Raw genomic sequence first — 15631 nt, forward strand, 5'->3', positions numbered from 1 at the left:
TATTAGAAATGGTGTGAACTGTTGACCCCTTTATGACTGAGTGAAACAAGGCTTCTGCTTTGCTTTCTCTTCTAATCTGGCCTTGACTAGGATGGTGGTAGTCGTAGTCGTCGTAGTAGTAGTATTTTAACTGGAGAAATGAGTATAAATGGCTGGAGGCAGTAGAGAAAGTTGAAGTATAAGACATTACCCTATAGCAGATAGGGTCATGTTCCTAAGGAGGGATGAAGAGAGGATATTCAAACACAGTTAAAAGATGAGATTGGACTGGGAGAAGAAACACTTCCATTGTTACAAGAGCAAGAAGAAGAGAAGGAAAACATACTGGTATCTTTCCAAGTGAGTTAACAGACATTTTTATATGAAAACTTCCATTTATTCTTAGGATTTTAGGTAAGATCATCTGTGAGTGAAAAAAATGTTGGAGGAGGGAAATAAATGTTTAAACAGAATAGACTATTTTAAGTGGTCCTATGGAAAAATGAAAAAGTGATGAGGTTACCATGTATGTCAATCTGTAGTCTTGTTAAATTAAGGATAAAAATCATTTTCCTACACACACACACACACACACACACTGCGAGAAAAATTGCAGTAATAAAGGTCAAAACCATTTAGATCAGGAAAAGTCTTTTAAAAAATATTTAAGCACACATTTTTACTCTATTATAATAATTATGTCTGTTTAAATTTCTAGTAATCATCTAGCCTCTTAACTTTTATTCTGTAATTGCTAAAAAAATAGATTTCTAAGAATGTTTTATATGGACAATTTATTTTGTAATTAAGCATTTTATTCTAATTGCTAAATACAATGATCTTTCATTAGTATTAGTATTATTTATAACTACTTAGGTAAGTCTTAAACTTAAAATACTTAAAAGTTTTACACTGACTTTTGGAAAACTTTTGAGAATCTCCATTTTAAAACCAAACCATAAGAAGAATAATGAATGAATGAATGAACCATGTAGTGCAAACAATTTCCAAGTTTTTTTTAATGATTTTGTTTTTAAATATATGAAAGTATAATCCATTGTGAAATATCTGAATGGAAAGCACTAGGTTCCATAAACCAGAGGGCAAATGTATGTTTGTATTGGAAGAGATCATTCTGGATGGAGGAGTAATACTTTTTAACTGATAATATTTTCTGTAAGGATTTTAAGATCATCTGTTAGCTTGTAATTTTGATAGTTTTCCAGTCCAGGTAGATACTTATTCACTATCACAAAAACATTTCCCCATATCTTGACAGCTGAAGAATTTCCTCTTTTATAGAGAAAACCCATGTTTCATTACCCAGCTTTCCAAAAAAAAAGATAAAAAGTGAAGATAAAATTGAAGTATCTCACTCAAACTTCTGCAGAAAAGATAACTCAGCAACCATCTGCTTTCCTTCATGTGTGATTTGCTCTTAATTTTTTTCCTCATTTACTATATTAGAAGTCAAATTTAAGTATATCAGGATACTTTTATTATTATATGAATTATTCTTATATAATTATGTTATTTAAAGAATTTCAAAAAATAATGATGAATCCTTTTTTGCTGAAAGAAAACTTTTTCCCACCTCAATATAAAAATAGAGGAATACTGGTTGTATATTTGAATACAGTCATTTTTCCAGTGCAATTGAAAAATATAACTCCCTCCTCAGGATGTACGAATTGAATTTTGCTGTGTTTACAGCATAGTTCTTGAAAATGTTCAATCTTGCTGTAAATATTTTAGAAATAATGCTTGATAAGATCATTTGAATATAACCTAGCTTTATATACATATATATAAGACAGAGCCTATAGCAGATAGGCTATGTGTTATACACATATATACATATATGCTATACATGTGTATATAAAAGTGTTCATTTATTTTTAAATTTGTAGGATCAAAAGAGAAACCATGACTTCAGTTACCATGTAAATACATGACAACACTGGGGCACCTGGGTGGCTCAGTCAGTTAAGCACCCGACTCTTGATTTCAACTCAGGTCATGATCTCATGGTATGTGGGTTCGAGCCCCGCTATTCGCTTAGCAAAATACACTGTGCTGACAGTTTGGAGCCTGCTTGGGATTCTCTATATTTCCCTCTCCCTTTGCCTCTCTCTCTCTCAAAATAAATAATTTCACTTAAAAAATTAAAAATAAATAAATAACAATACTAAAAATATCTTTGTAAAAAATAAGATAACTCAGTCATAAATGCAATCATAATTGGCTTAAATATTTTTTAAAAGTAACTGATAATTGATTATCAGTCATTGAAGGGCAACTTTAAATATTTCACTGTTATTATTATTTTTAAAATTATGATTAAATTTACAACATGTAAGCATTTGAATATAAAATTTATAGAAATTGTTATTCTGTATGAAAAATGTCATTTCAGACACCATTTCTACAATGATGTTTTTTCATTGAGCATAAGGTGTATATTTTAACTTAACTGGATTTTTAGCTACATGCTGTTTAATGATCTTCCCAATAACTATCTGTGAATAGAATAATGCTTTAATAGTATGACTAAATTATGCAATGGTTAATACTAAAAGTGTAATTCAATTTTTTTTGTTCATTGCCCTCTACTTATTGAATGCCATCTATGAAGATATTTTATTCTTATCTTTCTTTTTAAATAAACTTATTCCAAAGTAATTACAATAAAAATATGTTTTTAGAAATAAGAATTAGAGCTGTGTTACTTTGAAACTCACAATAAATATATAGTTGTTAAAGAAGGTGTCATGATAATTATCTACCTCTGTCAGGAAATGAGGGGCACCAAAAAACTCCGATGTTTCAATAAGCTTTAGAAGGCAACACAAAAGGTGTTGAATTAGTACACCTTGTTTTTTCTCTTTGTTTTACAATTTAAAATATTAGTTTTGATGTATGCTGGAAACATAATATAAAGTATATGTAATATTCAGTAAAATTTTTAGTATCTATTTAATAGCCCTTATATTTAGTATAATCTAGATATATTTCCTTCTCCTTTGTGTATCTATAAAAAATAAATGAACATTATAAATTATGTGAGTAAAATAGAATATTCTGGAAATGTGTTGGAAAAATAGTTACCAAATATTATAAAGAGGGCAGAGTAGCCTTTTTGGATGGCCTATGGTTTGTTTGAAACTTATTACACAATATAATATCATATCATATCATCCCCAGAAATATATTGATAATTATCCATAATACTTTCACTTTTTGAAATACTGCTGCTTGCTCAGCATTTTATTAAAATAACACTAAATTTATTATCTAATGAGATTCCATATAAATACAGCATTTGCATATGCTAATACTAATTTTTAAAAGTATATTCTTATCTATTGGTCATAAAATGTGTAGAGTGTCAGCTAAACAGGATATTATGAAGTATTGCATTAATTTTTAAAAATTATTGTATAAATAGATTTATCTTAGGAATAAAATGTAGGAATTCAGATTCCCTTTCTTAGGTTACCTAGGAACATTTACTATCATCTCCAAAGATTGTGGTACATTCTAGCAAGGAGGCTGACTTTTGGTGGCAATGATCTTACCATTAATAATTATTTCTGGAATCATTTGCAGTCTCACTATATATAAAAACTTTGAAACTATATAGTCTCATTATATAAAGTGTGGAATTACAATTATCATTACAGCCTTTTTTTTTTTTTACTTTCAAGATTTTATTTAAATTCCAATTAGTTAACAAATAGTGTAATATTTCAGGAGTAGAATTTAATGATTTATCACTTACATATAACACCCTGTGCTCATCACAACAGGGGCCTCCTTAATTACCATCACTCATTTAGCCCATCCTCCCCTCCTCCCGTTCCCCCAAGCAACACTCAGCTTATTCTCTATAGTTAAGAGTCTATTTTATGGTCTTCCTCTCTCTCTTTCCCCACATGTTCATTTGTTTTGTATTTTAAATTCCACATATGAGTGAAATTGTATGTATTTGTCTTTCTCTGACTGATTTATTTCACTTAGCAGAATACACTCTAGCTCCATCCATGTTGTGGTAAATGAAAAGATTTTATTCTCTTTATACATATTCATTGTATATGTATATACAACATCTTTCCTATCCATTTATCAATCAGTGGATATTGGGTTCTTTCTATGATTTGGCTATTGTTGATAATGCTGCTATAAACACAGGTGCATGTATCCATTTGAATCAGTATTTTTGTATCCTTTGGGTAAATACCTACTAGTGCAATTGATGGATCATAGGGTAGTTCTATTTTTAACTTTTTGAGGAATCTCCATGTATTTTTCAGAACAGCTGCACCAGTTTGCATTCCCACCAGCAGTGCAAGAGGGTTCTCCTCTCTCTGCATCCTCACCAACATCTGTTGTTTTCTGAGGCATTAATTTTGGCCATTCTGACAGGTGTGAGTTGGTATCTCACTATAGTTTTGATTTGTGTTTTCCTGATGGTGAGTGATGTTGAGCGTCTTTTTATGTGTCTATTAGCCCTCTGTATGTCATCTTTGGAAAAATGTCTGTTCATGTCTTCTGTCCATTTCTTAACTATATTATTGGTTTTTTGGGTGTTGGGTTCAATAAATTCTTTATAAATTTTGGATACTAATCCCTTATCAGGTATATCATTTGAAAATATCTTCTTGCATTCTGTCGGTTGCCTTTTAGTTTTGTTGATTGTTTCCTTTGCTGTACAGAAACTTTTTATCTTGACAAAGTCCCAATAGTTCATTTTTCCTTTTGTTTTCCTTGCCTCAGAAGATGTATCTAGTAATAAGTTGCTCCATCCAGTGTCAAAGAGGTTACTGCTGTGTTCTCCTATAGGATTTGTATGGTTTCCTGTATCACATTTAGGTCTTTCATCCATTTGGAATGTATTTGGTGTATGGTCAAGAATGTGGTCCAGTTTCATCCTTCTGCATGTCACTGTCCACTTTTCCCAACACCATTTGTTGAAGAAACTGTCTATTTTCCATTGGATATACTCTCCTGCTTCTTTGCAGATGAGTTGACCATATAGTTGTGGGTCCATTTCTAGGTTTTCTGTGCTGTTGCATTGATCTATGTGTCTGTTTTTGTACCAGTACTGTACTGACTTGATCATGACAGCTTTGTAATATAACTTGAAATTTGGAATTGTGATGACTCCAGCCCTGCTTTTCTTTTTCAAGAACACTTTGGCTATTTGGGGTCTTTTGTGGTTCCATACAAATTTTAGGATTGTTTGTTCTAGCTCTGTGGAAAAAAAAAAGCAAACAAACACTGTTGGTATTTTGATAGGGATTGCATTAAGTGTGTACAGTGCTTTGGGTAGTGGTGACATTTTAACAATATTTGTTCTTTCAATCTATAAGCATGGAATGTTTTTCTATTTATTTGTGTCATCTTCAATTTCTTTCATAAGTATTCTAAAGTTTTCAGAGTACAGATCTTTTACCTCTTTGGTTAGGTTTGATCCTGGGTATCTTATGGGTTTTGGTGCAATTATAAATGGGATCGATTCCTTGATTCCTATTCTGCTGATTCATTATTGATGTCTAGAAATACAACCTATTTCTGTACATTGATTTTGTATCCTACAATGTTGCTGAATTCATGTATCAGTTCTAGCAAATTTTTGGTGGAGTCTTTTGGGTTTTCTACCTGGAGTGTCATGTCATCCATGAATAGTGAAAGTTTGACTTTTTCCTTGCCAATTTGGATGCATTTTATTTTATTTTTATTTTTGTACTCTGATTGCTGAGACTAGGACTTCCCATTATTAAATGACAATGGTGAGAGTGGACATCCTGTCTTGTCCCTGACCATAGAGGAAAAGCTCTCACTCTTTCCCTATTGAGGATGATATTACCTGTGGGTCTTTTGTATTTATGGTCTTTATGATGTTGCAGTATGTTCCCTCTGTCCCTATGATGTTACAGGTTTTTATCAGGAATGGATGCTGTGGTTTGTCAAATGCTTTCTCTGTATCTATTGAGAGGATCATACATCTTATCTTTTCTTTTATTAATGTGGTGTATCACATTGATTGATTTGCAAATATTGAACCACCCTTGAAGTCCAAAATTAAATCCCACTTGATCATGGTGAATGACCCTTTTAATGTACTATTGGATTCAATGGGGTACTGTTTTGTTGAGAATTTTTGCATCCATGTTCATCAGGGATATTGGCCTATAATATTCTTTTTCAGTGGGGTAATTGGTTTTGGAATCAAGGTAATGCAGGCCTTGTAGAATGAGTTTGGAAGTTTTCTTTCCATTTCTATTTTTTGGAAGAGTTTAAGAAAAATAGGTATTAACTCTTCTTAAATGTTTGGTAGCATTCCCCTCTAAAGCCATCTGGCCATGAATTTTCATTTGTTGGGAGATTTTTGACTACTGATTCAATTTCTTTGCCAGTTATTATTCTGTTCAAGTTTTGTATTTTTACCATTTCAGTTTTGGTAGTTTATGTTTCTGGGAATTTATTCATTTCTTTCAGAATGGCATATAATTTTTCCTAACATTCTCTTATAATTGCTTGTATTTCTGTGCTGTTGGTTGTGATCTCTCCTCTCTCATTTGTGATTTTATTTATTTTGGTCCTTCCTCTTTTCTTTTTGACAGGTCTGGCTAGGGGTTTATCAATTGTATTAATTTTTTCAAAGAACCAGTTCCTGGTTTCATTGATCTTTACTACTGTGGTTTATTTTTTTTGTTTCTATATCATTTGTTTCTGTTCTAATCTTCATTACTTACCCTCTTCACTGGCTTTAGGCTTCGTTTGTTGTTGTTGTTGTTGTTGTTGTTGTTGTTTAGTTCCTCTAGGTGTAAGGTTAGGTACTATATTGGAGATTTTTCTTGCTTCTTGAGGTAGGCTTGTATTGCAATATACTTCCCTCTTATGCAGCTTTTGCTGCATCCCAAAGGTTTTTGACTGTCTTGTGTTAATTTCCATTTGCTTCCATGTACTTTTTATTTTTTCTTTAATTTCCTGGTTAACCCATTCATTCTTTAATAGGATGTTCTTTAACTTCCATGTATTTGTGGTCTTTCCAAATTTTACCTTGCAGTTTCCTTCAAATTTCACAGCATTATGGTTTGAAAATATGCATGGTATGATCTCAACCTTTTTGTGTCTGTTGAGGCCTGATTTATGACCCAATATGTGATCCATTCTGGAGAATGTCCCATGTGCACTTGAAAAGAATGTGTATTCTGCTGTTAGGATGAAATGTTCTGAATATATCTGTTAAGTCCATCTGGGTCAGTGTGTCATTCAAAGCCATTATTTCTTTGTTGATTTTCCCCTTAGATGATCTGTCCATTGATGTCAGTGGGGTGTTAAAGTCCCCTACTATTACTGTATTATTACCAATGTGTTCTACTGTGTTTGCTATTATTTATATATTTGGGTTCTATCAAGTTGAGGGCATAAATATTTACAATTGTTAGATCTTCTTGTTGGATAGACCCCTTTATTATGATATAGTGTCCTTTTTTATTTTTGTTACAGTCTTTGGCTTAGAATCTAGTTTGTCTGATATAATGGTGCTACTCCAGCTTTCTTTTGACATCCATTGCATGACAAATGGTTCTCCATCCCCTCACTTTCAACCTGCAGTTGTCATTAGGTCTAAAATCGATCTCCTTATAGGCAACATATAGGTGGATCTTATTTTTTTATCCATTCTGACACCTTATGTCTTTTAATTGGAGCATTTAGTCCACTTGCATTCAGAATGATTATTGATAGATATGAATTTAGTGCCACTTTATTGCTTGTGTTGTGATTGTTTCTGGAGATTTTCTGTTCCTTACAAGTCTTTGTCACTTTTCGTCTTTTTTCCCCCACTGAAAGAGGTCCCTTTAATATTTTTTTGCAGGGCTTGTTTTGTAGTCATGACTCTTAGTTTTTGTTTGTCTGGAAAACTCTTTATCTCTCCTTCTATTCTGAATGATAGCCTTGCTGGACAGAGTATTCTTGGCTGCATATTTTTCCCATTCAGCACATTGAATATATCATGCTACTCCCTTCTTGCCTGCCAAGTTTCTGTGGAGAGATCTGCTGCTAACCTTATTTTCTTCCCTTGTAAGTTAGGGACTTCTTTTGTCTTGCTGCTCTTAGGATTTTTTTCTTTATCTCTAAATTTTGCAAATTTAACTACAATTTGTCTTGCTGCTAGCCTGCTGTTGTTGATTTTGACGGGAGTTCTGTGTGCCTCTTGGATTTGGATGTATGTTTCCTTCCCCATTAGGGAAGTTTTCAGCCATTATTTCCTCAAATAAGCCTTCTGCCCCCCTTTCCCTCTCTTCTTCCTCTGGTACTCCTATCATATGAATGTTATTACACTTTATGGAGTCACTGAGTTCCCTAAGTCTACATTCATGATCTAACAGTTTTCTTTACTTCTTCTTTTAAGCTTCATTGTTTTCCATAATTATATCTTCTATGTCACATATTTATTCCCCTGCTTCTTCCATACTTGTGATCATTACATTTACTCATTTTTGAATCTCAGTTACCACATTTTTCATTTCATCCTGACTAGCTTTTAGGTCTTTTGTTATCTATGGTAAAGGACTCCCTGTTGTCCTCTATGCCTTTCTCAAGCCCACCTAGTATCCTTATGATTGCTGCTTTAATTTCTTGATAAGGCATATTGCATATATCTGTTTTGATTAGATCACTGTCTGTGACCATTTCTTGTTCTTTTTTGGGGATGAATCCCTCCATCTTGGCATTTTGTCTAGGTCTCTGTCTTCTTCTCTGTGTTACCAAAGCCTGTTATGTTTCCTGCTCTTGAAAGTAATGGCTTTATAAAGAGGTCATATACCATGCATGGCCTGGCACTTCAGGAAGTGTCTTTGGTGTATGCTGTGTGCACTCTGCTATGGTGTTTTGGCTTCTCTTTCCCTCAGGCAGTCCTCTGCAGAGTTTCTCCTTGCCTGCAATGGGGAGTATTGGGACCCTGGCCAGAGTGTGGTGAGTTTTAACTAGGTGTGCTCAGGTGTGCTTGTTAAAAGAGACTTTATGCTATCTCCACCAGAGCTGAAGCTTTGCAGAACTCTATGGTCAGTAGGGGTGCAAGCAAGGGGTTTATGCTGATCTTCTGGGGGAGGGGCCTGCTTCCCTGGTTCTCAGGCACACTTCCCAGTGAAATGCAGCATCTGCAGAGGGCAGGAGGTGGGGCTTGGTGTAAGTGGTTTAGGCTTTTGGTGTTGGCACTGTGCTGCTTACTGAAGTTAGTTTATGCTGAGGGTTGGGGGAGGGAAATGGTGCCTGCAAGCTCTTTTGTATCCAGAGAGGAAATGCCACCTTGCAGATGTGCTTCAAGAGAGGGACCCATCTCTCTCAGTATGTCCCAGGGGATTCTCAGATTATGCTGTCTGCCCCTGGGCTATCAGCCCTCCTCCACAGGAGCACTGCAGCACCTCCCAGGCTCCATACCAGCCATGCTATGGACCTCTCAAACTCCAGTCTTTGCGTCCCGTGGTTGTAAAAACTCTCAAAAATCAGTCTCTCTTCTTTTCCCAGTCAATGGCTTTGGGAAGTGTTTTCCTTGTGCTTTTCCCTGTGCACTCCTCCATCTCTCTCTCTCTCAACAATAAAAAAATAAAAGTTATAGGGGCGCCTGGGTGGCGCAGTCGGTTAAGCGTCCGACTTCAGCCAGGTCACGATCTCGCGGTCCGTGAGTTCGAGCCCCGCGTCGGGCTCTGGGCTGATGGCTCGGAGCCTGGAGCCTGTTTCCGATCCTGTGTCTCCCTCTCTCTCTGCCCCTCCCCCGTTCATGCTCTGTCTCTCTCTGTCCCAAAAATAAATAAAAAACGTTGAAAAAAAAAATTAAAAAAAAAAAAAGTTATAAAAGTGGTAACATGGAAGGAATGAGTTTAATAATGGAATGTTGCCTTCATTATAAACACTCTATTAGATATCATTTTTAGTATCATATTCACACATTATTTTTATGTACTATTTTAATTGCACAGAAGATTTTGAAAATAAAACACATTATAATTTTAAATGGTAATGCTGTAGTTTCTTTAGATCTGACGGTTTGAGCTTTTGGCTTTATATATTCAAGAAAGAATTGTATTCACATCTTTGTTTTTCAAAAATCTCTTCATCAGTGACTATCAAATGTATCAAGTTATCTTTTGCATACAGTATAGTACTACAAGTAACAGAATCCTTTCCATTTTACCTTTCTTTCAACTTTGCTCTCTTCTACGTTTTTTCCATTATCCACCCACTACTAGGTGTCTTTTTCAATGAGTAGTTTATTATTTTTATTCTTCAAATCGCACATACATCATATTTTCATTCATTTTTGCAAGTCCTGTTAGGTATGAGGGAAACAGACAAAAATAAATCGTCCCTGTTTTCAATAAGTGTTGTATTCTACCAAAGATCATTACCCAATTCCCAAATTCAGTGGTTATGGTTCAGTACCTCTTTTTTTAGAAATACTCCTTTTGAGCACCCTATCTTTCCCTTGAATTTTATCCTTCTTTGCTGTGAGTCAAGTTTTTTGGTTCTGTCACATTTCGCTGGCCAATCTCAGTTCCCTTAACTTGATCAATTTCCATGATGCAACTGCTTTTAAAACGTAGGTTCCAGGGGCGCCCGGGTGGCTCAGTTGGTTAAGCGTCCGACTTCGGCTCAGGTCATGATCTCGCGGTCCGTGAGTTTGAGCCCCGCGTCGGGCTCTGTGCTGACAGCTCAGAGCCTGGAGCCTGTTTCAGATTCTGTGTCTCCCTCTCTCTGACCCTCCCCTGTTCATGCTTTGTCTCTCTCTGTCTCAAAAATAAATAAACGTAAAAAACAAACAAACAAACAAAAAAAAACCCGTAGGTTCCACTTTAAAAAATCCTTTTATTTGACACATTCTCCCTTAGTGATCTCTTAATCATTGATTATGTGTATATCTTTTCTTTTAAGTGCCTGACCTACATATAAGCATTAGGATGTGCCATGGACATCTTAAACTTAACTTGTCAAAACTGGATTTCCTTTCTATCCCCTACTCTCACTCAAACGTGCTTCTTTATGTCCCAAATTAACTCACTACTTAGCATATAGAAGTGGTTCTGATATTTTAGTGTAGGGAAGGCTTGTTAAAATACAGACTGCTAGAATTTCTAATTCAGAGTTTCTGATTTAGTAGATCTGGGGTGAAAACTTCAACCATGCATTTCTAACAAGTTACCCAGTGATACTGGTGTTTTATCAACTGTACCTTGAGAACCATTGGCACACAGCAATCAGTTAGTATTTGTTAGATCAGTAATTACTATAAATCAATTAATGTTTAAAATATGTAATATGGGTCAAATCAAATTGAACTCAGTATGATTAAATGACAAGAAATACTCATAGAACTTTAGTCTGAAAGAACAAAGATCATGTGGTATAAGATTCTTACTGTAGATTGGTCAAAGTCTAAAGTGATTAAATGATTTTTATGAGGCAAAATAACTATATTCAATCAATCCTGACTTTCCGTAAAAATAAAATAATTTTACGTATAACATTTATAATTAGCTAATCAAGGATTAGTTTTCCAATTCCAGAGATAGACATTGAACACATTATTTGTTTTCTAAATGAGTAGGCCCTTACACATAGGCACAGATTTCTTAAAAATGAATAAAATGCTACTAACTTTTAATGCTGTCTCCCATACCCCCTGAGATGCATGCAAAGAACAGAGAAATCTAGAGTTTAGTATCCTGGTTAAGGTTAAAGATTCTTGCCAGTCCAACCAGTTTGGACAGTTTGTTGAGAAAAGTAAGCAGAGATTATTCGACCACTACTGGTCCTGAAGAGTGTTGAATCCTTTATTTGTCCAGAACTGAAAGATTTTCATCAATGCAATAAGAAAAACTGTGGCAGTCCTGTTGTCTTAAGCTGTTTTATTGTTTTACCAAGTTTGAATATTTAACAGGATCCACCAGACTTTTATTTTATTTATTTATTTATTTATTTATTATCATTTATTTATTTTTGAGACAGAGAGAGAGAGAGAGAGAGAGAGCATGAACAGGGGAGAGTCAGAGAAAGAGGGAGGCGCAGGATCCGAAACAGGCTCCAGGCTCTGGGCTGTCAGCACAGAGCCCGACACGGGGCTCGAACCCACGGACCGCGAGATCATGACCTGAGCCGAAGTCGGACGCTTAACCGACTGAGCCACCCAGGCACCCCTATTTTATTTATTTATTTAAAGGCAAAGGATAACAGTGCTTCAGAGAAAGAGAATGCAGACAAGCAAGAGAAGCTGAAGAGTCTTTCCCCAGCATGAGTATTTCCTTTTAAAATACCCCATCTTTGGGCATGTGGAACATGCTGAGTTTCTGGCTTGATCCAACAAAATCTGTGCAAGGAGCCTTGGTTTGTGGGGGAGCTCAGCAACCAAGCCATCAATGGCTCTTTAAATAGTCAAGCCAGAATAAGCAAACCAGATCATCTAGTTGCAAATCATTAGTGCAAAAGTTAAACTTGGGGGTTTCCAGTGGAGCCTTAGACCCTAAACAGTACATCAGATATCCCACTGCCCTCTTTTTGGGTAAAAGTAAAAATCAGATATACAGATGTCTCTAGAAATAATGATAGAGCTTTTTGAGTCCAGCTGCAAATCAACTTTATCCTACACAGTAGTCTTATAGAGGTCACTGAAGCTTCTTTCTAATGGACTATTGCATGAGTTGCAAGTAGACTGAATCCTAGGTCTCTCCAAGCGGGTTACCAAGGTTAAATAGGCATACAGATTTTGAGCTCTTCAGGAAAAATTAAGCAATCCTTCTCAAGCACATACTAGAAGCTACGTACACACTATGACAGTGACAGAATTGGTGCCTGAATTTAAAATGCCTAAATCATAATCAAGTTGCTTCAGACAGAGAGAAAGATATATATATAGGCCTGCAGGCTTTAAATACTTGGGGGACAGTCTGGTGACCAAATAAAGGAAGTCTCATGACAAAGTTGTATTTCCTTTAAAAATACTAATCTCAAAAGGGAAATCTAAAAACTAGGAATGTTATGTGAAAGGAAATTATGTACACAAACTTGAAGAAATGTAATAGGTTGCTGTCTCTGATTAGATATATGTTTTATCATGTACCAATTACTACACTAATTGTGGACAAACAGTTGGGAGAGCTATATCTTCTAGTCAGAGCTATTTCATCAGGAAAAGATGTGAGAAGAAAATATCCATGTGTTCTCCAAAACACATCAAATGTATTTTGTTTAAGGGAAGAGTCTTTTTCCAGTATACTTATCCAGTTTTATTGCATACTTTTTTATTTGTATTCATTTTATCATCTATGCGATGAGACTAGTTTGGGGGCTTTAATTAATTTTTTCAAAGCATGGTCTCATGACCATCTGTATTTGCAACATCACAGGAATGTTTCTCTTTTTTTAAATTTTTTTTTAACGTTTGTTTGTTTTTGAGAGAGAGAGAGAGAACCAGAGTACAAGCGTAAGAGGGACAGAGAGAGAGTGAGACAAAGAATCCAAAGCAGGCTCCAGGCTCTGAGCTGTTAGCACAGAGACTGATGCAGGGCTTGAACTCAAGAGCCGTGAGATCATGACATGAGTTGAAGGTCAGACGCTTAACCAACTGAGACACCCAGGTGTCCCAAGGGAATGTTTCTCAAACTTAAATGTGCATAAGTCATCTGACGATCTTTTTTTTAAGATGTAGACTCTGATTTCAAAGGTCTGGGGTAAAGCCTAAAATTCTCTTCTAATAAGTTCCTAGGTAATATCTATGCTCTTGTTTGAATAGCAGGGATTTATTTTCAAAGTGTATATGTGTATGTATGAGTGTGTGTAAATTCACAAAAGCAAATACATTGAGGGAATCAATCCCTGGAGTTAAGCCTGAAAAATCTGTAATCCCAAAAGGCAACCTCACCCCAAGTGTTATAAACAATCAAGTTTAAGAACTTCTTGGTTAAATGAACTTAAATGTCTGAGTTCACTTTCAGCTGTAAAATTATCTGGATCTAGTCTCACCCTGATAGTCTCTAAAGTCCTAAATTGAAGTGTGACATATTCTCTTACTCTACAGGGCATCTGTGTTGCTTGAGTATCAATGACTTACAAACAGCTGCCAAGCTCTCTGTCACGAAATTCAAATTTTAATTAGGTCTGATCTTTTGCTATAAGGTCTAAGATAGAACCTTTTGTACTACCCAAACTTAGGAGATTCTATCCAGATGAGGCACCAAACCTCAACCTGATACTTTTTTTAGAACTCAGCTGAACAAAGATTCCAAGAAAATAACATCACTTTTTTTCTTGCCCCATCACTGGCTTTTCTGGGATGACACCCTTAAATTCACTCAGAGCTCCTTTCCTGCCCCTCAACAACATCTCAGTTCTTTACAGGAAATGTTTACCTAATAAATTCCTTGCATAGCATGTCACACAGAGTAGGTACATTATAGCCTAGTACATTAGTTCCTTCCCCGTAAAAGATTTCTTCTTTCTGTTACTGTTATTCAAATGTTATTGAATATTGAGCATGACAAAGTAACATGATAATTTTTCATACAGCATAACGATGTTTTCTAATTTCCATTTTCCATTCCTTACAGTATAAGCAAGTGGAACAATACATGTCCTTCCATAAGTTACCAGCTGATATGCGTCAGAAGATACACGATTACTATGAACACAGATACCAAGGCAAAATCTTTGATGAGGAAAACATTCTCAATGAACTCAACGATCCTCTGAGAGAGGTAAGATTTCTAGTCCTCGATATCCATGGTACATGGTCATGGTTTATTTTCTCTTTTCATGGCAAATCTTCAAGTCCACGTGATAACACTACTCAGGAGAGGAGTCAGAACCCAGCGCTTTGCTTTTCTTCTCCCATATGTTCTCTCATATACAGATTCGATTGTTCAAAAAAAAAGTACTGGAACATTTTTCTTCTAATTATGACTGTCAGAACGGTCTCATTTTCTGTATCCCTAGTCATAAAAATTCTTTCGTGTGTCCTCATTATCTATATCTTTTCAACCTTACACTCTGTCATCTCTTGCTAACTGAACTGTTTCTTTATCTTCTTTTTGATTTCTATTCTCCTTCCATGTTCATTCTACCTGTTTATTCCTTAGACTCTGATTATAGACGAACCTGACCTGTTGCAAGTAATTCATTTCCTATTTCCTCATTAAAACACTTTAATGTCATGGTGCGTGGGTGGTTCACTTGGTTAAGCATCTGACTCTTGGATTTGGCTCAGGTCTTGATCTCATGATTTCGTGAGTTTGAGCCCCTCATCGGGCTCTGTGCTGATGGCATGGAGACAGCAAGGAGCCTGCTTGGAATTCTCTCTCCCTCCCTCTCTCTCTGTCCCTCCACCGCTCATACTGTCTCTCTCAAAATAGACACACTTAAAAAAAACAAACAAAAAACACTTGAATGTCAATAATCCCCTGTTTGCCTTGCATCTTCTTTCCATACCTCCCCAGAAGTCTTCTGTCTGCCCACTTGAATATTCAGGTCACTCCTGACCAAAGGAATATTCACATAATTGTTCATATTTCTTATAGTGCTTTTCTTTCCCTTCTTTCTTTTACTACCAACCTTCTCAAAAGATAGCTGTGTAATCATTACACTGTGGTTTGAT

General features: G+C 35.5%; 1 protein-coding gene across 1 annotated transcript in view; it reads left to right on the plus strand.

The window, feature by feature from the left end:
- Window positions 1-15631, plus strand: part of HCN1 (hyperpolarization activated cyclic nucleotide gated potassium channel 1) — a 392613-nt gene that overhangs the window by 309348 nt on the left and 67634 nt on the right. Inside the window, exon 5 of the mRNA XM_049648096.1 lies at window positions 14589-14735. Coding sequence (XP_049504053.1) covers window positions 14589-14735 — 147 coding nt within the window. The remainder of the gene's footprint in view (window positions 1-14588; window positions 14736-15631) is intronic.

Source organism: Panthera uncia (assembly GCF_023721935.1).
Source record: "Panthera uncia isolate 11264 chromosome A1 unlocalized genomic scaffold, Puncia_PCG_1.0 HiC_scaffold_17, whole genome shotgun sequence".
In the NCBI taxonomy this organism is placed as follows: domain Eukaryota; kingdom Metazoa; phylum Chordata; class Mammalia; order Carnivora; family Felidae; genus Panthera; species Panthera uncia.